The sequence below is a fragment of the Ovis canadensis genome, chromosome 5, assembly GCF_042477335.2.
Source record: "Ovis canadensis isolate MfBH-ARS-UI-01 breed Bighorn chromosome 5, ARS-UI_OviCan_v2, whole genome shotgun sequence".
Taxonomy (NCBI): Eukaryota; Metazoa; Chordata; class Mammalia; order Artiodactyla; family Bovidae; genus Ovis; species Ovis canadensis.
In genome coordinates this window covers 95,897,955-95,921,449 of record NC_091249.1, presented here as the reverse complement: position 1 = coordinate 95,921,449, position 23,495 = coordinate 95,897,955, and the positions used below count along the sequence as shown (strand labels likewise).

Here is a 23,495-nt window from a genome sequence, read left to right as displayed (position 1 = left end):
GACCAAGGCAGGGAATATCAGACTGTATAAGTATCTATAATTGCTGGATAATTTGAAGACCTCATGGGGCTAAGGAGATTAAGTGGAGAATTTTCATTGTTTCAGAGGGGCAAGGGGCAAATCCACTGCTAATTCTTTAATGATGAAGATTGTAAGAAGTTGTTAAACTTCTGGGATTTAATATATATAATATATGTATAATGCATATCTCAGTTTATATATTATATATATATATGGTATGTTACATTACACAAAAAGAAGAAGAGATAGATCAGTAGAAAAAACAATCCAAGACTAATCAAAGTAAATGATAAAAAGATTAAAAGCAAAGAGCCCAGGGTGTTCAGTGAATGCCTGGAAAACATAAAAATAGATTTATAGAAGAGAGCAATAGGATCTGAATGGGAAAGGATGTTCAGAAAATTAATCTGTCACATCTGAAATTCAGAGTATTTCCTTTTGGCTACACAAAAAAGAGTTTTAATAAAACCCTTTGTATATGTTTCTGAAAGGTAAATATTTTATAGGGAAACGGAGGGTTGGAAGAAAAATCTGTTCCATCATGTCTGGGTATGAGAATTTTGCTTAATAACTTGCCAAAACATTCTGCTTCCAAGAGCTGTGGCATTATGTGTGTACCCAATTAAAGCAATTTTTCCTTGCTTTGTCTCCTAACTTAAATTCAAATGACATACAAACTACCACTGAAAGGGGGCTGAAACTAAAGTGTCTCATTGCAAGACAGTGGGTAACTAGTGTATTGACCTTAAAAAAATACACCGAATTCTTGTTTTGATCCAATTTAAATGTTTATTGAGTCCTTGCCTTTTCAGAGCACTATGATATTAATATATACCATGGACTTATTAGGTGCCTTATGTATTCAATGTAAGTTAAGATATAATTTATATGTCTTAAAAGCAAACTCAAACATTTTAATAATCATGCTAGGAGAGTGAGAAAAAAGGTTTGTGTGTGTGTGTGTGTGTGTATGTGTGTATATGTATGCATGTGAGTGTACATGCACATATACACATATGTAAAAAAAATTAAACTGTAGATCCGTCTTTGCTTTCTTAAAAAATAATTGCTGATAGGTCTCAATAGTGAAGTAATGATTCTTGAGCTATATACCATGTCTTGAAGTATTCATTATATCTGGTATAAAGTCACCTTCCTTGACTCCTGAACAATTAACAGTTCATTTTTAGTGAAAGACATGGACTATTGGGTCGATTGGTGTGTTTTTTCCCTTTGTTCAAACCCTGAGCAGTGGCTACTTTTGAATCTTGTTTCACGACACTTCTGAAGCAGGTATCCTATAATACCAGCTTCTTCTAGAGTCCCAAGCCTTACCCTCCACGGTCAATGACACCGTGTCCTGTGTGTCTTCAATCCCATACATGACGTCACAGCGGTAGCGGCCCGCATCACTGGCCAGCAGTTTGACCATGGTGAGTGAGGCATCGCCCACGTCCTCGGGATGTGTGGGCACCGACACCCTCCCTTTGTAGTCTTGACCAATCTTGATATTCCCATTTTGGGCCACGAGGACAGTAGTCTCCTTTAAATCTTTTCCCGTCTTGTCCAATTCAATCTTAGACCATTTGATTCGCAGAAATTCACTGGTGGTGTTATAACTAGGTGGTAAGGTAGGCATGGTTGAGAAATGACAAGGTAGGTTGACTTTTCCAGAGAGGGAGCCCTTAACAGATGGGCTTTTTTCCATGTTGACTACAGGAAAAAGAAAATACAAAATCGACAAGCTGAGTCTATTAAATAAGTGAAAGGATAAGAACCATTACAGGGATTTGGTTACATCTTCAGTATGTAAAATAATTAGGATGATTTTATACACAGAGAATAGTACATCATTTCAATAATGTTTTATAACAGACAGGAATTAATAATGCTCATTAAAAGTTGCTTTTGTTTTTATTTTTTAAAGTTTTTATTTTATACTAGAGTATAGCTGGTCAACAAAGTTGTGATACTTCCAGGTGGACAGCAAAGGGACACAGCCATACATATACATGTATCCACTCTCCCCAAACTCCCCTCCCATCCAGGCTGCCACATAATACTGAGCAGAGTTCCCAGTGCTATACAGTAGGACCTTGTTGGCTACCCATTTTAAATATAGCAGTGTGTATATGTCGATCCCAAACTCCCTATCACTTTCCCCGTTTTCCCCCGTGGCAAGCAAAAGTTCATTCTCTAAGTCTGTGAGTCTGTTTCTGTTTTATAGATAAGTTCATTTGTATAATTTCTTTTTAGATTCCATATACACCCTCATCCGGGTATATTTATAACTCTTTTCTTATATGATATTTCTCTTTCTCTGTCTGATTTCACTCACTTTGACAATCTCTAGGTCCATCCATGTTGCTGCAAATGGATAATGCTCATTTTTATGTGCTAAAATATGAGCTTTCATTTTAAAGTATTTGTAACTTAGATTTTAACATGAACAAAACAAGTGATAAAATAAGGCCATTGTAGGAAGGCAAGAAATCAAGGGTGAAAGGAACCTAGACTAAGCAATGCAGGTTTAAAGACCTGACCAATGTTAGGAAGAATAGTTAAAAAGCAGATTTAAGTTAACAGGTGAGAAGAAGAAAAATGATTAAGATTACTTTAGAGGAAATGAAAACAACTTCAAGAAGAAGTGAAAATTATCAAAAGTACTTCAGTAGACTGGAGCAGGGAAACGTCCAACACTTGAAGGACCCACTACGGTTCAGTGTTGAATCAAAGGCTTTCATCGTAATGACAAATTCAGCTGCAGTCGCTTTGTAGCGAAACATTCAGTTCAGTTCAGTTCAGTCGCTCAGTCGTGTCCGACTCTTTGCGACCCCATGAATCGCAGCACGCCAGGCCTCCCTGTCCATCACCAACTCCCAGAGTTCACTCAGACTCATGTCCATCGAGTCGGTGATGCCATCCAGCCATCTCCTCCTGGGTCGTCCCCTTCTCCTCCTGCCCCCAATCCCTCCATTATATCCTGGGGGGTAATGTTGGCTTCTGTTCACCTAACCCTTCTAAGCCTGGCTTCCCAGGTGGCTCAGGGGTAAAGAATCTGCCTGCAGGGACTTCTCTGGTGGTCTGGTGGCTAAGTCTCTAGCCACCCATTGCAGGGGCCCCAGGTTTGATTCCTGGCCAGGGAACTAGATCCTACATACTGCAACTAAGACCCAGTGCAGCCAAATAAAAAAAATAATTACTAAAAAAAAAAAAAAAAAATCCGCCTACAATACAGGAGATGCAGGAGATGTGGGTTTGATCCCTGCGTCAGGAAGATACCCTAGGGGAGGGCATAGCAACCTACTCCAGTATTCTTGCCTGGAGAATCCCATGGACAGAGGAGCCTGGCGGGTTACAGTCCATAGCCTTGCAAGACTCAGACGTGACTAAGCGACTGAACACACACACATGCAACCCTTCTAAAGTATTAATCTACAGAATGCTTTTCTGCTTAAGCCCTTAAACTTTTAATGAGAAAGAACACTTCGACTATAATTTAACACCATTACATGCAGATAAATAAATAAATAAATAAAACCCACTCATATAGGGATCTATACCTCTCCTCCCCATCTTGCATCCATCTCCCAGTCTCTCCTAGTTGGTGAGACAATGTGTTGGTAATAGAATATAAATTATAGTGCACAGGGAGCTCCCAGTTCATGTAAACATGATGAACAGCAATAGCAATCTCTAGGTGGAGTAAAATAATATTTCTTAATTGACAAAATGATATGTATCTAACACTTGGTATGTTAGTGGTTAAAGGCATTAGTAACACACATCTCAATATGAACATGCATTAGAAACGATACAGACGCTAAAGACTAAAACTTAACTTCAAAAGGACTGGATCCCATTAGGGAGCTAAACACACAAAAAAGATATCTTGTACTATTTTTTTTTAAAATTTTGGCAGAGAATAGGGGTCCTGAGAAGGAAAGAGGTAAGAATTTTATGAACTAAAAAATGTCTTAATTTGTACCTATCATACGTTCTAGGAATTCCTATCTTCCTTCCTGAAGAGTTATAGATGATTAAGCTCACAAATAAAAGATGGCTTTTTAAATGGAGAATAAACATCTTTACCATTGACATCAATTGTGGTATAAATTTATAAGATTCTGATTCAGCCCAATCTATTCAATTGGGAGGTTTTTGACACTTAGAGCATTTCTCCATAACTGTGCTATAATGAAAAGATATATTGGAACAAAATAATGTCAAAAGGCAATTTCCCAAGGGTTATTTATTGTTCTGGATATTTATAGATACAAGAAAATTAAAAGCTGCAGTTGTATGTAAATATATATTCATGGAGAATCCAGTCTTATCAACAAGATTAACAAAAAGCTGTGTGGCCAAGTCTTCTGTGTATGAAATCTTGGGTCTTAATGCACTGGGTAATAAGAATTGAGTTTACCAAATATAAATATTTTAAGAAAGAAATTTAGTAGCACAGAGGATAATGTTTATCGACTATGCATGTTAAAAAAGAATGCTACCTGCAAGAACTTGTCTGAAATTCTGACAGTGCAAGAAACAAAAATGAATGCTAGCAACAGTTCACCATTCAAGTTTGTGGTCTAAATGAATACTGTAAGGGAGAACACTCCAAATAATGAATAATCAATTATGCTTCATTTTATGTCAGTAAATTCTGCAGAGCAAGAATGATGCAAATTCTATCTACACAATTTAATCAAACACACACACACAGACCTTGGCCTAGAAGTGCCAGAGTGAAACTAGGGGAATTTATCACCCTCTCAAGTATTAGTATCACTCCCTCATTCACTCATTTACTTGTGACTATGCAGGATTCCATTTATTGTATTAGATGAATATCCAAATAACAGAGTCAATGGTAAATAATCCATATAAAAGGTATTGTTAAATCAAAGAGTTCCTTATGCATTAAAATAAAGCCCATAACCAAGAGACAAAATGTTCATTAATTACTCACCTTTCAAGTGCCTAGACTTAAATAGAAAAACCCTTAAGGTGAGGGTACTTGTGTTGACCCAACTAGCTATTACTCTGTGCTTCACTGTGAACTTGGCAAATATATTTCATATGTATCTTACATTTTCAACTTCATCCCTTTGAAACAATGAAGATTCTTCTGAAATTAGCCCCAAACTAATGATATTGCTTAATAGTGATCACCAATTCACAAAACACCTGATGCTTGGGGTAAAGTACAGTACACTGGCTGAGAGCATGGACAGTGGAACCAGATTGCCAGGTTCACCTCTAGGCTCCGTAACTAACTTGTTGTGTGATCTCTACATTAGTTATGTCGAGAAATCTTTTGGTACTATTGTTTCCTCATTTGCCAACTGGGGAGAATAAAGCACGTGTCTCATGGAAGAGTTAAGATTAAAAAAGGTTGACAAAGTAAAATACTTAGAAGAAAGCCCAACATGTAGAAATTACTCAATATTGTTAGCGGTTATTACTATTTAAAATATCATCAAGGAGCTATACCATAAGTGTTAGTTTCCCTATTATTTGTGTGAGTTCTTTAAGTGAAAGGGTGATGGTCCTGTTTCTCAGTCTTCCCGCTACTTTCTCCGTAATTTCCTTCTATTACGACCCAACCAAATCAACTCCCCTTTCTCTATCTCTTTTCTGTGTCCTCCCTCTTCACTCAATGCCGCTGTCCTTTCCTCTCTGTCACCTTTACTCCCCAGAAATGCTGAAGAGGACAGCTTCTTGGCCATTGGCTTGGTGGCGCCTAGACTCTGATAGCCATTCAGGTCATTCATTGTGGTATTCACTCATTATTTATTTACTCATTCACTTATTCACTCAAGCATAAATTGATTAAGTGCTAGCCGTGTGTCAGGAACTCTGCTCAAAAAGAAAAAAAAAAAAACAGCTCTCTTGAAGTCACAGTCTGCTTGGGAAGAAATACAAGGAATAACTTACCCTCAATGAGTGGTATGGACTATAATAGCTGTCACAGCAGAGGGGACAATGAGAACGTACAGAAAGGGCTTTAAAACTGCCTGGAAACAATTTGGGGGATGAGAGGTGGGAGCCATCTCAGAAGTCAGCTCATCCTCGGTTCCTCTCTCACCCTCACCACACCACATCCCATGCAGGCATCGGTCCTAATCCTCCATCTTCACATATCCAGTTCACTCTCCTGCCATCACGGGATACAAGCGCCTCATCTCACACATGGGTGATCACAATAACCTCCTAAGTCATCTCCCTGGGGCCACTTTTTCTCTCCTACAGTCAAACCAACATAGAACAGCAAACATGGAACTTGGAAAATATTCATCAACTTATGTTTCACTGGCTGAAAGCCTTTAGTGCTTCCTGGGAATAAAATCCATTTCTAAAGCTTACAATGCTTGCATGGATAAGAAGCGTACCAGTGGTAAAGCTCACACACTCCTGGGACAGCCTTGGTTCTTCTCCCAGTTCTGCAACTTACTAGCCTTGTGACTTTGAGCAAGTCACTTAGGTTCTCTGGATCTCAGTTTCCTCTATGGATAGTGAATGTTTCAATAAGCTAATGTTAAGTATTAAAACTGTTCCTGGCTCATAGGAAGCTCCTTCTTAAAAAAAAAAAAAAAATTATTTGCATATAGTTGCTTTACAACATTGTGTTAGTTTCTGCTGCGCAGCAAAGTGAATCAGTTACTCCTATACATATATCCCCTCTCTTTTGGATTTCCTTTCTGTGTAGGTCATCACAGAGCACTGAGTAGAATTCTCTGTGCTCTACAGAGGGTTCTCATTAGTTATCCATTTTACACATGGTAGTGTATATATATTGGTCCAAATCTCCCAATTCATCCCACCCCTTTGGTGTCCATCCAGATTTGCAAAGTAGAAATAGAGACATGGGTGCAGAAAAATAAACATAGGAAGCTCTTTTCTGAGTGTCAGATGGTGTTTCTATTTACACGAGCTGATTTCTGCCTCTCTTTCTAGCTAGATCTCCTATTTTTTCCTTGATCCCTGCTCTCCAACTGCAGTGACCCTTCTATTGCTCAAACACATTACCTAACTTGGGCCAGATCTTAGCTGGCTGGCTCCTTCTCGTCATTCCCACGTCAGTGTAAGTATTACTTTCTCAAAGACGCCTTCCCACCTCCCCTGCTCCCACCCTAAGCCACTTTCTGTGTTGTCACTCTGCCTTATTTTCATCAATTCAGAAGTACTTGGATTGTTGGTTTACGTGTTTATCGCCTACCTCATGTAACTAAGGAGATTAGGCTTAATGAAATCTAAAACAATGTATGACTCATCCACTGATATATCCCTGGAGACCCAGACTAAGGCATAGCACGCAGAATCTGTTCAAACAATACTGTCAATGGATAGATAAATGAATGGATAGGAAGGATGGATGAATAAATAGGTTGAGTGTCACAAGTTCTGAATCTTAAGAATGAACTGAAGTGGAACTGTAGAGCACGAGAGAAGGGACTGCTAAGCAGAAGGAACTGCATGGGGGCAGGGGAAGGGAAACAGGTATAAGGAAAAAATAGGGAATAAGAATGGAAATTCTAAATTATTTCGAGACTCTGAAGCAGGCAGTGAGTGTGAGAAAGAAGCAGAAGCTGAGTCTAGAGAGACCCTTGATGGGAGCAGGTCACTGATACTCAGCACAGATTCTTTCTTCATGGATCAAGAGTCTACAAATTTGGAATCACAAAACTCTCATTAGGTGGACATATAATTTGAAGCTAAGAAAAACAGTGCATGTGTACTTATCCAGTTACAAAGGAGAAAGAGAGAAGGAGAAGAAAAGAGAAAAAGAAAGAAATGGAGGTAGGGGTAAAAACTTGTCTATCAGACTTCTCTATATCTTCTTGATTTCTTTCAAATTGTATCCCTGTAAAAGTTCAATAGTCTTTTTCTCAATGTAGAAAAGCCTTTGAGTGGTATCAAAAAGAGTGGAACTTTAAAATATGCCCAGCCACTCAAATGAGCCTTTTTGCACAGTCTGACAGTAATCTGGGAAGTTACTGAAAGCCCACTTTCTTCTTTAGCATCCTGTTCATTATTTTGTTATAACCGATTTATTTAAAGCCACTGTTTTCAGCCTAATGATATTTTAGCTAAAAGTCTTCAGCAACAAATAGATAAAAAATTCATCCTTTATTTTAGTGATTCCATAATCACATTCCATGTCCCAATACTTTAATTTTTATTTCAATTAGTCCTAAAAAATGATTACCACACTCACCTTTCTGTAGTGCATGGGCTGCTATTAAGGTGGAGCACATCCATAAGATGCTCTTTATATTTATCAACATCTTGTCCTAGAAATGAAGAAAAACATGAAGTAAATCATAAGCATTCAGGCTTGTGGGAGGCCACATGTCACATGCTGTTTGTGCATCGTATGTAACAAGAGTACAAGAAGCTGCTCCTCTTGGGTTGTAAACACAGGAGGAGACTTGCAATAGGAGAAGTTGTCCCAACACTTTAATTATTAGTTTGACTCTCACCCAATGTGGTCGTTACCAAAATAATTCCAGAACCCAAATTGGGGACATATAACAATGTGGATGTGTGGGGCAACCGCAATGGGGTAGGCTGTTGGAAGAACAATATAGACCACAGCCTAAGTAACTAGCGGCTAGCAACTGGAACAAGGAGGGAAGGGCGACCACAAAATCTATTTAGAAACAGGAAGCTGATCATAGATGGAGCAAGAGAAGATGGGGAGGCAGTGGGGAGAGATGTGGAAAGAAAGGGATTTGCACCAAATGTGAAGTGTGTGGAAACCCATCGCTGATTCACGCACATGTTACCAGGACAGAGAATGAGGACCTCGGCAGGCTTTTTAAAGCACAGACTCAATTTAGTTTCTAGGAGGCTGAGCAAACAAAATAAATGTATTATAAGGAGCTGTTAATTACAAAAAAGGCCAGTGCTTGCCATGAGTTTTAAAGTAGTTCCAATGGTCTGAAGGGTAAAGAATGAAAGGAAACACCCTGTACTAAGAGACAATAAACCCTGCCCTGGCTTTGCCATTAATTTATTGTGTGACTTTGGGGAAGACATTTAACAAATCTGGGTTTCGGAATGATCCCTTCCAGCTCACATTTCTCTGCTGTTATAACTATGAGGAGGATAAGCATCATTGTTGAGGACCATCTAGAAATCAAAGAGCTAAGCTCAAAACAACCACAGAAGACTATTTGATCTCAACAGCTGTTTCCTCCCCAGTTACATTTAGAACTGCTCTATAACAACCATCAGTGGTTGGCTACCTAGTAGGCAATGCTCTCTCTTTTCTAACAAAACTTTGATTCCATTTTAATATCTACCTTCCTTCACACGGCCATACTTTGGTGGAACCTGGGTCAAACCCCAGTCCTAATGGATGATCCTGTTTATTCCAAGCCAATTCAGTTCAGTTCAGTTTAGTCGCTCAGTCGTGTCTGACTCTTTGCGACCCCGTGTACCGCAGCATGCCAGGCCTCCCTTTCCATCACCAACTCCCGGAGTTGACCCAAACCCATGTCCATCGAGTCAGTGATGCCATCCAACCATCTCATCCTCTGTCGTCCCCTTCTCCTCCTGCCCTCAATCTTTCCCAGCATCAGGGTCTTTTCAGATGAGTCAGGTGGCCAAAGTATTGGAGTTTCAGCTTCAACATCAGTCCTTCCAATGAACATTCAAGACTGATCTCCATTAGGATGGACTGGTTGGATCTCCTTGCAGTCCAAGGGACTCTCAAGAGTCTTCTCCAACACCACAGTTCAAAAGCAGCAATTCTTCGGTGCTCAGTCTTCTTCACAGTCCAACTCTCACATCCACACCTGACCACTGGAAGAACCATAGCCTTGACTAGATGGACCTTTGTTGGCAAAGTAATGTCTCTGCTTTTTAATATGCTGTCTAGGTTGGTCATAACTTTCCTTCCAAGCCAATTACACGGGTCCTATTTCTTTTGCCAATGACTGGTTTTGGAATGATCATATGATGCAATTTTGGCCAAAGAGATGTGAGAAAATCTTGAATGGAGTAGTTGCTTCTGGGAAAGTATATTCATTTTAAGAAGAGAAAACGGGAAATGATGGTTGCTTTCCTTCATTGGACATTATCAAGATTGAATATAGTTTGTGAAACTGTTGTATCCATGTTGCATCCATGAGTATATAAGATACCCTCTGGGATGAAGCTGAGAAACAATCAGGAGAGGCAGTGCCGAAGTGCTCAGGCATTAGACCAACAGCTAGCCATACCCTTGAACTTTCTTTTATTAGATAATAAATTCCTTGGTTATTTAAACCCAATAAAGTCAGGGCTTTTTGTTAGCCAATGTCACTGAAAGGCATCTTAACTGACACATATTTGAGTTGGTGCCCTATAACTTTCTCAGAAACTATCTAAATTCTGTATTATTTATAAAACCTAGATTAAAATCTTGTAAGAATCCAAGTCCAATCTGGGTTCAAACTCAATTTAATAATTGACATCAGCTATTCCTCTTCCCTTCATATTCTTCTTCATTTAATTGCTTTATTTTATATAGCTTGAAATAAGTGTTAGAATCTTTCTAAGAGAAAATTATAAAATTCTAGATACTTCCTGAAGACCAGTTTTAATCTAACACATTATACATCTCATATTTTCCATCAATGAACCATAGGACAAGTCACAATGAAAAGTATATAGTTGATAATCCTAAATTAACCTTGATAATTAAGCTTATTATTTACCATATAATCACTGAGATATGCTAATAAATGTTGTTACACACAAACTGGGAATTAAGTTTCTACTTTTCTGGATTTTTTTTACAAGATACCACAGCAAGCAGGAAGTATATACCTCTATCTCATTACTATAACAATATTTCAGGAAAAAAAATAAGATGTCAATTTCACATACCCTAAAGCTTCCAACAAAATGAAACTTTAGATTGTATCATACAACACTATAAAGACAATGTACTCCATGAGTATTGAATCCAAATAAGAAACTTTTCTTTAATTGTGCTTACAAACAATAATTTATTATTCTCCTTCAAGAAAAATTTTTTCTCAAATTGTTTTTCTTTTTTTCAGAAAACATTTATAAGCTTAATGTTAAAAGTCTGGGCTCCATCGTCAAAGAGCCCTGAATTTGAGTTCTGAATTTTCTGCTTATACTCAAAAAAATTTTTTCTCAAATTGTTTTTCTTTTTTTCAGAAAACATTTATAAGCTTAATGTTAAAAGTCTGGGCTCCATCGTCAAAGAGCCCTGAATTTGAGTTCTGAATTTTCTGCTTATACTCTGAGATTTGGGGTAAGTTACTAAACAGTACAATGAGAATTGATAAAACAATACATATAAAATATAGCTTGTTGATACACAGTATATTCAGTTCAGTTCAGTTCAGTCGCTCAGTCGTGTCTGACTCTTTGTGACCCCATGAATCGCAGCACGCCAGGCCTCCCTGTCTATCACCACCTCCTGGAGTTCACTCAGACTCACATCCATCGAGTCCATGATGCCATCCAGCCATCTCATCCTCGGTCATCCCCTTCTCCTCCTGCCCCGAATCCCTCCCAGCATCAGAGTCTTTTCCAATGAGTCAACTCTTCGCATGAGGTATCCAAAGTACTGGAGCTTCAGCTTCAGTATCATTCCTTCCAAAGAAATCCCAGGGTTGATCTCCTTCAGAATGGACTGGTTGGATCTCCTTGCAGTCCAAGGGACTCTCAAGAGTCTTCTCCAACACCACAGTTCAAAAGCATCAATTCCTCGGTGCTCAGCCTTCTTCACAGTCCAACTCTCATATCCAAACCTGACCACTGGAAAAACCATAGCCTTGACTAGACGGACCTTAGTCGGCAAAGTAATGTCTCTGCTTTTGAATATACTATCTAGGTTGGTCATAACTTTTCTTCCAAGGAGTAAGTGTCTTTTAATTTCATGGCTGCAGTTACCATCTGCAGTGATTTTGGAGCTCAGTATTTATTATTAAAATTTCTAATCCAAGCTTTCTATCAGTGAGAACTTCCTGGTTTCATATCACTAGTAGTAAAAAGAATATTTAAAGCCCTTGGATTTGAAAATTATAACCTGGGTTATTACTAAAACTTTGTACACCTTCATGCTCACAGTAAATTGTCCTATAATTTATCATTATGTCCTTTGAATCATTACTTAGAAATATGTTTTATCTCCTGCGTAGAACAGTAGCTTTCTGAAAAGCAGGATCTGTGTCATATTCAACTTACTAATTCCCACAATATTTCCACAGTGCCGGCTTCGGAGTAGTTGCTTTGAGGGAGGTTTGCTGACCAAATGCGTGACCAACACGCCCTCATTTCCTATTCAGAAATACACTCTGAAGAGAAGCATCAACAATCTCTTTAGACATGGGTGAGTGGGCTAATTCACACATGAAATACAGTTAACATTGGCTGTGACTCAATAATATCTGATGTTTGCAATATCTGGAGAGTCAAAATCTTGTAACAAAACCAGTGGAGAAGATGCAATCCTGACCGAGAACTGGTCTTCTGCATCGCAATTTTCCACCCAAAGCAGATACTTAAAAGTCTAACTTTTTTATAAGGATACTCCATCCTTACAAAAGTGTGTTTTTGTTTTTGTTTTTGATGGAGAGGAGGAAGTAGTTCTTCATCTGTTTAACAAGTATACTCATCACTTGCCCAAGTAAGACTGCCAGTAAGGCAAGGTTAGGGAAGGACGTTGGTGCATTAAAAGTGCGAGGAAGAGATCAGTCATATTTTAAATACATTTGCATAAATTAAGTTGCCAACATTTAAAAACTGGAGTGTTCACACTAAGCCCCCAATCTCTGACTTCTTTTGGAAAATCAGACCTAACAATTAGAGGTCCATATTCTAGCTGGCCAATCATTAGCACTAAGCAAGCAGCAGGCCCTGGCCTTGGCTCTGTGAGCTCAAGATTATCAATGCCCCAGTTGGCCTCTCATCCATTTCTACTCCATGCCTATTCCCTGTAGTCACCAGAGTTTGCAACTCAAATTCCCAAACTTCTGATCTCAGAACTATATTTCCACTGCCTCTTCCTTATAGGCCACAGACATCATTCCATTTCTCTAATTTCCATAAGTCTGTATTCATGCTCATGGTTGTTTAAGCACACCATTTGCCTTCTTTGATTTTACAAAATGAGAAACTTTCTGAAGCTTCTTTGTTTTTAGCACCACTCTAACCCCCATTTTTTATTCTTCTGCTCTTCTGTGTGGGTCTTGTAAGCATTATCTGTTAGTGATAACAAGTCTGACTGCATAGAAAGACCTGGGAGATATGAGAGCTGGTGCCTATATTTAGTCTTCTATTCCAGTGAAGTCAATGAGAAGAGGAAAAAGTCATTGAACAATCAAGTCACAGCTGACTGAGGCTGTTTAATTGCCTAGGAGACATGAGAGACAAGGTCAACAGGATTCCTATCCATGAGAAAAGTCTGCAAAGGGGATAAGGGTCATGCCAGGGGTAGGCTGCCTCAGCGAAAGAGAGAGCCAAGGTTTTAGTAAACAGATATTTAGTATTCTCCCTTGATCTTGGGGAAGCTCCACTGAGCAAAGGGTGACTTAAGGATGCAGACACAGTGGTTTGTCTTCCAGTTCTCGAATTAGTTACCCTAGACAACCAATTGTTCAGAATACCTCAGCCACAAAGTGGATGCAAAGAGCATTGCCTATCATGTTGCCATGTGGTGCTTACACAAAGGAGGATCGCTATAATGCGGAGAGAGATATCATGGTTTAAGCATACAGTGTCATGAATTTGCTTTCCATGAATAATAGCACCATGTGAATTTACCACAAACACAGGTATAGATTCCTGCACCTGGACTTGGCTGTTTTTTCATGTCATTGCTCCTTAGTATTGCTGTGTTCACTGCCTGTGCCCTCCTTGATGTAAAATGCACTGCACTCTTCATTCCCTTTCTCAAGTTCTGTTTTCATCATAGCACACCTCACCATCGTATATGTGTATTTGGCAACTGCCCTTCTCTGCCTTCCATAATATAAGCTCCAGGAAGGCAGTCTTTGATGTTTTATTCATTGCTGTATCCACAATGCCCAGGACACCCAGTAAATATTGTTTGAATGAATGAATATGCCCTTATGTGCATGCATGCATGCGTGTTCAGCCACTTCAATCATGTCCAACTCTTTGTAACCCTATGGACTGTAGCCTGCCAGGCTCCTCTGTTCATGGGATTCTCCAGGCAAGAATACTGGAGTGGGTTGCCATGGCCTTCTCCAGGGGATTTTCCCAAGTCAGGGATTGAACCCGCATTTGCTGCAGCTCTTGCATTGCAGGGGGATTCTTTACCCACTGGGAAGCCACCTGGGAAGCCAGTTATGTGCACAGTATACACTATTTGGCACATTACTTTCTTCAGTTAAAATACAGTTTATCTCTGAGAATGTTCTGAATCAGCTAATACAGTTTGTCTGTGTTACTTTTAACAGCTGTGTAATTTTCTCCTACATGAACATATCATCTTTTATTATACAGTTCCTGTGATGAGCCTTTAAGGTGTCTCCAGATTTTTGCAATGAGAAACAATGCTGCAAAAGGGCATTCTTGTCCATTGGTCTTGGGTGACATTTCTACCAATATCTATATGACAATACCTAGAAGTGGAATTGCTGGGTCAAAATGTATGTGCATTAAAAAAAAATTATAGCTATTACCAAATCACTTTCTAAAGAAGATGAACCTACTTACATATATAAGAGATCCAGTTTCCCCACAACTTGACCAACACAAACTTTTACTAAACTTTATCTTTATAGCTGATTGATGAAAATGGCACAGAATAAACATTATTATTTTTTTAATTATGAATGAGACTAAGCAATTTTTCATATGATTTTTAAAACATTTATTGTTCTCTTTCTGCCAGCAGCCTACACACAAAACATTTGCCAATTTTTCTTTTTGATGGGCTGTGGTCTATTCTTTTGTAAAAGTTCCTGGCATATCAAAATATGCTGACATTTTCTAGATGTGTTATGTGTTTTGTGTAAATAATTTAATTGTTATTTAGTCAGATTTATCAATCTTTTCTAGTATAGCTTTTGGGTTATACCTTTCTTTATCAGGGGTTTCTTTTCTCCTAGCTTATTATTCTAAACATTTTATAATATCCTCTAGTTATTTTTTAAAAGGTTATTTTACTCCCAACATTTCATATTAGATCCATCTTAATTTTATTCTGGGATAAATGAGGTAAAGATTGATTTGTATTTTGAGTGGGCCAATCAGTTGTGCCCAAGTCATTTACTGAATAATTTTTCATTTCCACTGAATTTCCATGTTTATTTGAGTCTGTTTATGGACTTTGTCTTCTAGTCAATGAAACTAGACAATTTTTGTTTTAATTGAAGTATACTTGCTTTACAATGTTGCGTCATTTTCAGCTGTGTGGCAAAGTGATTCAGTTATAAATATACATATAAAACATATATATATGTATATATACATATATACATTATATATACACATATAAATGCAGTTATATACATAACCTTTTATCAGATTCTTTTCCATTATAGGTTATTACAAGATATTTAATATCTTACAGTTGCCTGTGCTATACCCTAGGTCTTTGTTCATCTATTTTATATATTGTACTGTTACTCCCAAACTCCTAATTTATCCCTTCCCCTGTTTCCACCTTGGTAAACCTAATTTGTTTTTTATGTCTGTGAGCCTTTTTCTGTTTTATAAATAAGTTCATTTGTATTGATTTTTTTAGATTCCACATACAAGTGCGAAACTAGACAATTCTGACAACAGTATGTCCCTCTCTAACTCATTTTACAGGTTTAGTAGGAAATACATGATTTGGGTAATGCTGTTAAGATTACAGAATTAGATCAAGATGAGCCCCAGGGATATATATCTTAACACTACTTATTTGTGGAGTTATTTATGAGAGCCCTTTCACAGGTACTTATGCTTTTGATGTTTATAAATGTATATCCATTTAATAGATTTTGACATCAAATGCCCAAAAGTTGTGTGTTAACTTGGTTTTCTCAACTAGGAATTGCAACTCAAGCTTTCTGATTCTAAGCCTAGTATTCATTCTACTATACCACATGTAATAAATACCAACTCAGTAATTTAATAATAAAAAGATAACATATATTTTATATGTTTATATAGTTTATTATAAACTATGCAATCATAAATTTATAGATGTAAACACCTCTTAAAATTCTTAGAAGAATGAAGTAGGATGTATATAGATACAGAAAAAAGATAAATTTAAATGTAGCTCACCTAATTTACACCCTTTTAAAGATGATCAATCTAGCCAGCAGAATTTCAGGGAAACCAACTCATCACATAAAGATGCTTTGCACTGACCACTGAAATGGAACTACCCTTGGCACATTCAGTGATAGAAACACAGCTGTCAAAAACCCCTGGAGAACATATATGTAATATAAATGTATAAATGCACATATATGTAATTAACCACATATAGGCTACCAGAGGAAGCTGGCAAACATTCACTAACTGAAGCGGAGCTTGGTCAAGACATTTATCTCTACTTCTCCTTGTTCTGATTCCAAATCAGACAGAGTACAGACCTTGTATTTTCTGATAAAGTACAGATCTATGCAATAGTCAACATGTTTTCTCATCCCGGAGCCAGTTACCCCCAACAATGAGTGTTTATGACTCCTAACTGGTTTCTCTAGGTGGGTGGTGGAATAATAGCCTACTGCAGTTATTCATTCTTTTCCCAAAAAGAACCCTATGTCTGGAAAAGTTCTGTTCAGTCACAGGGAAATATCCCATTTTAAATACAGTATCTAGTGATGTTTGTCCATGAATAAAGTTAACAAAAATATTTAAACCCCCCCAGGTAAGGAAAGTTTAGTTATACCGTTCTTGGGTGACAGTGTTGGTTGATCTTTGTGCTCTGATGTTCAATTACTGACCAATCATTAACCACAAAGTACTTAAGCATAATAATGTGAGGAAAGAAAGAACAATGAGTATATCTGTAACATTAATCATATTCAGCCTTAAATTAACTTTTTAGGTCTTTTCCAAACAACTTACAAGGGTGTATGCAGATATAGGTATCCTAGGATATCAAAGGTATTTCCTTCCAGTTTGTAGGCACAGAGAAAAAGAAGAAACAGAAATTTATGTCTGTAAACATATATAAATCCAGGGGGATTCTTTTAAAACTTTAAATTTGAACTAAAGTTAAAATTCTTTTTAAACTTTAAAAGTAGGAAATACTATTTAGGGCTAACTTTAAATTTCTTTATTTTACTTACCAAGAAAAACAAAATAAAACTTTGAATTCGTACACAAATCTTTAGCAATTGTCTTGACTCTCATCCCTTTTCCCAGAACCCACAAGATTAAGGATCGTGGACTTCCTGCTGGAGGAAGCAATTGCTCAACTACTTTGGAATCCATGGAAGCCTTTGCCGTATTAGCTGGGACATACAATCATAAAATCTTCCTTTTTTTTTTTTTAAACATAGCACCAGAACCAGAAGCTCAGTCTGGGACCTTCTGCTTGGTATGTTCTCACATTCCAAGTTACATATTCCCCCAATTGGAACAAATTTCATCTCAAAGACTAGTTGCTTCCATTGATGCCTTCCTATTTTTATGTTAATCTCACAACATCCTATTTTAAGTCTTTAAAGGAATATTTTCACTGTAAGTTTGGCAAAATTGCCAACTATGCTTAAAAGAATTTAGGTCACAGCTTTTAGAAGGAGTCAAAACGGAACGGCAAGTGTATCAGTTAGATGTCAGAACACGGGCTAGATCTGCCTGCGGTGCAGGAGACCCAGGTTCAATCCCTGGAGAAGGAAATGGTTACCCACTCCAGTATCCTTGCCTGGAGAATTCCACGGACAGAGGAGCCTGGTGAACTACAGTCCATGAGGGTCGCAAAAGGTCGGACACAACTGAGTGACTAACACACTAGATCGTTAAAACCCTGTTCTTCCAAGATAAACCCAAGAAGTAGGCAAGTCTAAAATGCAGCTCTAAGTGGCAGCGTCTACTCTGCGCCACATTCCGCAGTCTTTCGCTCATTTCATAAATATGAGCTGAGCTCCAACTATGGGCCGGGCGGGAGCTAAAAGCTCCTGCTTGCTGCAAAGGGATCAGGGTTACACCCACAGCCCCTAAGGTTTGTGTTCATGGAATCTATCAATCCTGTCAATGGCAATTGCTTGTCGTGCTAGACGAACTCTTCATGACATCTGGAACGTGAATATCTTGTAATTGACTAAAAAACGATCTTTAAGAAGTCAATATAGAGATCATAGGATAAACATCTCAAATTTCTTCCAAAACTGTTTGCTTGGAGTAAATCTTTACTTCTTTCCTGTCGCCAGGCAAAAACTACTCCATCCCACTCCCAAGAAGCAAGAGGGGGGAAAAAAATCAAAAGGTCTTATTTAATAAAAGTGTTTAGCGCCCTCTGGATAGAAGTCAGATCCGCTCCAGCAGTCTCCACCAGCCCTTTACAAGGGATGCGCCGCCGCCGGGCTCTCCCCGCCCCGCCCCGATCCCGAGGAAGGACCAAAGCCACGCCCCCACCGGCCTCTGGGCGGAGACCCAGGAGGCGCCCAGCCAGCCGCGGCTCTGAACAACTGCCGGTCCAGCAGTGCTGCTGTCTCCGAGCCCAAGAAGTCACACCCGTTTCGGGCCGGGAGCTGAAGCCCCAGCCCACGTGGCGGCGGCTGGTGAACCCCGGCGCTGCGGGAAGTGCTCCATGCGGTTCCTTTACGAGGGGACAGGGGTATGGAAAGAAACCCCCAGCACCCACTCTCTAAGCCTAGTTCCTCCGCCTCTCCCCCCTACCCCCGCTAACCCCAGCACGCCGCTTCAGTAGGATTTGTTACCGCTCTGGGGATTAAAACAATGGCTTAAAACGAGACGTGAAATTCAGTCCAAAACCTTGAAACGAACCCAGCCGGTCCGCTCCTGGCTGTTTGCGTGTATGTGCCCCATCCTTTCTTCTTCCCTTTCTCCCTATTGCTCCTGCCCTTTCCTTCTCTCCGTTTTCCACCCGGAGCCCTCCTCCCAAATTTCCGTCTTCGACGAGTGTTGTGAAATTGAGAAAGTTTAAATGTTGGAGGCAATAGTCTGGGCGGGGCCCTAGCATCGATTTCGAGTGGTCATGAGCCTTAGTAAAATCTCCCAAAGATCTGTATGATCTTTCTTAAAGGGACGCCCAAGATAAGAGTACCAAGCCCTCTGAAACCTGGCCACGTGTGTTAGTCTACCAAACTGCAGGCTTGCCCCGGGAGCGCCGCGCACACCCCAGCGGACTGAAGAGAAGGCGCTTCAGCCCTTGGCAAAGACGTCTCCTTCCTGGGCCTGCCAACACTTAGGTTTACTTCGCAGATTCCGAAGTAGAAAACTAAACGGGAAGCTATGGCCCTCCATCGTTTAATGCAGGGCTGTGAAAGAGGCTCGTTTGGTTTTGGGGCGGGGGGAAGTGGGTAGGGTGAGCTCATTTTTCTCCACCTGTACTGGATTTCTCCATCAGGGGGCGCCCACACCCGTCACAAAACTCCCTATTCCTAGACATCTGGGTTCTGCAAGCTCGAAGCTCTCCAACTGGGGGCCGATCCGAAGGAGCGCACCGCCTCCCTCGCTCCTCCCTTCTTGCCTGCCTCGGCGGACAGAGGAGGCAGGGATTTCACACTAGCCATTCATTTGTCAGCGGTGGGGGAGGGGACACAGGAGCGAAAGAGACGGAGCAGAGGCTGGGAGAGGGGAAGGGAAACAGAGAAGATGGAGACAGAAAGGTAGAGACAAAGATGAGAAAGCGGACAGAGAAAGCGGAAGCCTGTGGGTGTGCGCACAGCGGGACAGCTCTCCAGGCGCGGTGTAAATGTTTCCTCCCTCCCGTAGCATCTCCGGGGAACTTGCGGGACTTCTTAGGGCGCAGCTGGATCCCAGAGCACATAGTTTAAGCGATGACACTAGTTTTCTACCTCGCTCTCCGCTGCCTAACACAGGGATCGCTCCACGCCCAGTGACACAGACAGTGAGCCTAGACAACCCTGATGCCCCCCAACCCGCACGCACCAGGGATACTGCCCGGCGGCGCCCACGCCTCCGCAGGGCGGTGGGGCGCTCCAGCCCAGGGCGTCCCCCGGAGCTGCCGACACTCGCTCTCTGCCGCCGCAAGACTCGCCAGTGAAGTTGCTCAACTAGGGCCGCGAGGGGCGAAAGGGGTGGGGAAATGGAAGGAAAAGGAGGGCTACAGGAGTCTGGGCGAAGAGGGCTGATCCTAGAGGCCCCAGATTCGGGTCCCCACGCCACCTTTGTCTGAAAAGCGCCCTAAGCGCTGGCTTGCTGGTTAAGACGGAAGCAAAAGCCTCTACCTCGCTTCTCAGAATGAGCTAAAATTCTTGCACATCTCTACTGGTTCGGAGCAAGCTTTTCCCGCCCTGGCGCGGAGCAGACCTCCGCGGCGCTCCAAACACCCCACCCCCATCCCCTGCTCCCTCCTGGCCGGCTCCGGAGCACGGCGCGCTGGACAAAAGAACCCAGGGGCACCGGAGAGAGCCGTGACAGCCCTCAAGTCGCCAGAGAAGCGGACCGGGAACCCTGCACCTCCCCCCGACCGGACCACCTCCCATACAGCCCGCGGGATGAGGGGGTCACGTCCGCTCAGAACCCGGATCGTCTTGTCAGGAGCTGCCCGAGAGCGGCTTTCCAGGAACGCCGGGCACTGACCACACACCAGGGGCCAGGAACCAGGTGGCCTGCACCAAGGCTGCTTCGGGGATTTGCGTGTGGGCAAGTCTCGGGAGTCCCCATTCAAACTTTTGCCTCGAGCAGGTTAACGACAACAAAAAGATCAAGGTGCCAGGGTCCCTCCGTCCTCTCCAGCTCCAGACCCCTCGACGCTTCTAGGGGGTCTCCGCATTTCCTTCCCTCCCTTCCCCCAATTCCATTAGTCTGTCTACCCCCACCCCACCCCAGGCTTCTTTTGTCTGGATCTTTTTCAGCACCAAGGTCCCTCCGTAGTCCTCTCTCCAAACATCCTTCTGAAAGTTACCTGCATTTTTTACAGTGCCTATATTTTCTTAACTTCTCAAAGATAGTTCTCTTTGCCTTAATTAAAGCCTTCTACCAATCACAATCTACTTTTTTTCTAAACTAGATTTTTTTTTTCCTATAAGTTTTTCTTTTTCTTTTCTTTCTTTCTTTTTTTTTTTTTTTAAAGGGGAAACAAAAGAAACGTGATTACCTTGAAAGGCGGCTTATTGCAGTTTGGGGGGAAAATTCACCTCAGCGCTGCGCGATTGGGCTCGGCGTTGCCGGGGCGGGTCACATAGGAAGCGCGGTGTCCCGGGGAAGCGTGCGGGATGGTGCTGGAGGATGCGGGGCTGGCCGCAGATCCCCGTCCCCACGCCTGACCGCAGCACCTAAGAAGGTTCGCTGCTGTTGCGCCCTCCCGACTGGAGTTCCTCCTCAGAAAGGCTCGGGGCAGCTCGCCTGCAAGTTCAAATGCGGGTTGTGACACCCATCATCATTATATCACTGTACCGTCAGCGCCGAGGAGGAGACTCGGCGAGGAGGAGGAGGAGGAGGAGGAGGAGGAGGAGGAGGGTTCATTCACAGGCTCCTCAAGCGCTCCGCAGCTTCAGCCACTCCTCAAAGCCCAGGCTGGGAAGGCAGGCAGAGAGGCGGAAAGGCAGCTCCCCGCGCTTGCGGTAGGGACCGCCTGCCTCCCTCCCCAGGCACTCCCACCTCTCGGCGTTTCTTCCTGACAAGCAAGTACCAATCGGCTTGGGGACAGCCGCGCTCCCCATTCAGCGGCACACTAAGGAACATCGCGCAGTGCGCGAGGAAACTGCTGCCCTCCCACCCTTCCCCACCCCCTCTACCCCGCCCCCCGCGCTGCCAGTGCTGGCTTCGGGGAAAGGAGCCCCCAGGCTCTTGTGGGGCAGGCCCGCAGGAGACCGTTGAGTACCGTCGGTTTTTCTGGGGAGCAAACGAAACTCTGTAAAAATTAGCCCAGAACTTGGTTACAGCGTGTTTACGCGGCCACCGAGCCTGCCTGTCCCATTTGAGGCAAGGGTCAGGGTCCTGGCTTCTGCCAACCTGAAAGAGACACTGAGACAAGGGGACCCTTCTGAGACCTAGAGAGGAAGTATAAGAATCCCCCACTGCCTTCCCCTGGAGCTACCCAATGGGGAGCCCGGGGTCATTGAGCAATCTACAAAGACCCTGCTAATAACCGGGCTGGACAGGAAATTCCCCGAGGCAAATCCCTTGTCAAACTCAAACAGATCCTCTTCCCCTGCCACAAACCTCCAGAAGGCTATATTCGGCTTTCTTCCTTCTTTCTTTCCCTCAGTCTTTCCAAGTGTCCCTCGTGGCAGAATATTTAATAATTTCCCTGAGCAGCCGAGATTCCTTGGATATATCAATCACCTCCCCTGTGGTCAGGAAATGGGACCATAATCTTTCTTGAGTTTATGTGATTTTTATTCTCAGCCAGGTCCACTGGACTACATAAACAATATCAACACATGGAAGAGTCCCCTGCCTCCTGCTACAAAAGCCTTCCAAGAGGACCTGACAGCAAGGGTCAACCAGTTGACACAAAGGATTTCTGCCCCTTAGAAAAGAAGGACTTTGTATTTCCCTTTTCTTTGAAGTCAAGTATGAGTTTATACAATGAGAACAAAGTAAATCCGAGGTGCCTATCAGTTTAACACGGAGGATACCGGAGTGGATAGCACACTTTTCTTTCTACACAAAAATAGAAGTATTCCAAATATGGAAAATGAGATAATTTTTCTCACTGAAGAAATCCCTATTAAAATTATATCAAACTCAACATCTCATAACAGTGATGATTAAAGGACAAAGTCCGTTTTCACACTGAATTTCTTTGAGTAAGTTAACTTAAGTTCATACTTTAAAACTTGTAGAAGCCTAGACTCTTGTTGTAATATTTCTTTTGCAATTTGTATGTGGTCTCCAGGATCATAGATTTTAATTAATAAACAAGTAGAAGATTGGTCAGGAGAATTTCAGTCCTCAAAATGTGATTGATTGATTGATCTATCTATCAGTTCAATACTGTGAATGATATAACTATTAATTATAGGCTTTGGAAATCAACATATTTGTTTTCACAATGATTTATTTATTCTTAGTACAGTTATTGTAGGGAGTTCCCAGGTGGTGCTAGTGGTAAGAAATCTGCCTGCCAGTGCAGGAGATGCAAGAGATTCAGGTTCTATCCTTGGGTCGGGAAGATAATGGCAACCCACTCCAGTATTCTTGCCTGGAAAATTCCACAGAGGAGCCTGGCAGGCTACAGTCCATGGGGCCGCAAAGAATCTGACGCAACTGAGCACATATACACACACAGTTATTAGACAACCATTCCCAATGTTGAAATTCCTGTCCATTAAAACATATTTAGAATAAGAGAGTCATAGAACAGAAACAGATTTTAA

The 23,495-nt window shown here is 41.4% G+C and overlaps 1 protein-coding gene across 2 annotated transcripts in view; it reads right to left on the bottom strand.

The window, feature by feature from the left end:
* The window catches only part of VCAN (versican), a 120,158-nt gene extending 98,014 nt beyond the window's left edge, over window positions 1-22,144 (bottom strand). For both annotated transcript variants that reach the window (XM_069592583.1, XM_069592584.1), the window contains exons 1-3: window positions 21,269-22,144; window positions 8,240-8,315; window positions 1,357-1,734 (exon numbers count right to left, since the gene is read on the bottom strand). In XM_069592583.1, the coding sequence (XP_069448684.1) occupies window positions 1,357-1,734; window positions 8,240-8,309 (448 nt within the window). In that variant the 5' untranslated portion in view covers window positions 8,310-8,315; window positions 21,269-22,144. The remainder of the gene's footprint in view (window positions 1-1,356; window positions 1,735-8,239; window positions 8,316-21,268) is intronic.
* Window positions 22,145-23,495: the final 1,351 nt, after the last annotated feature.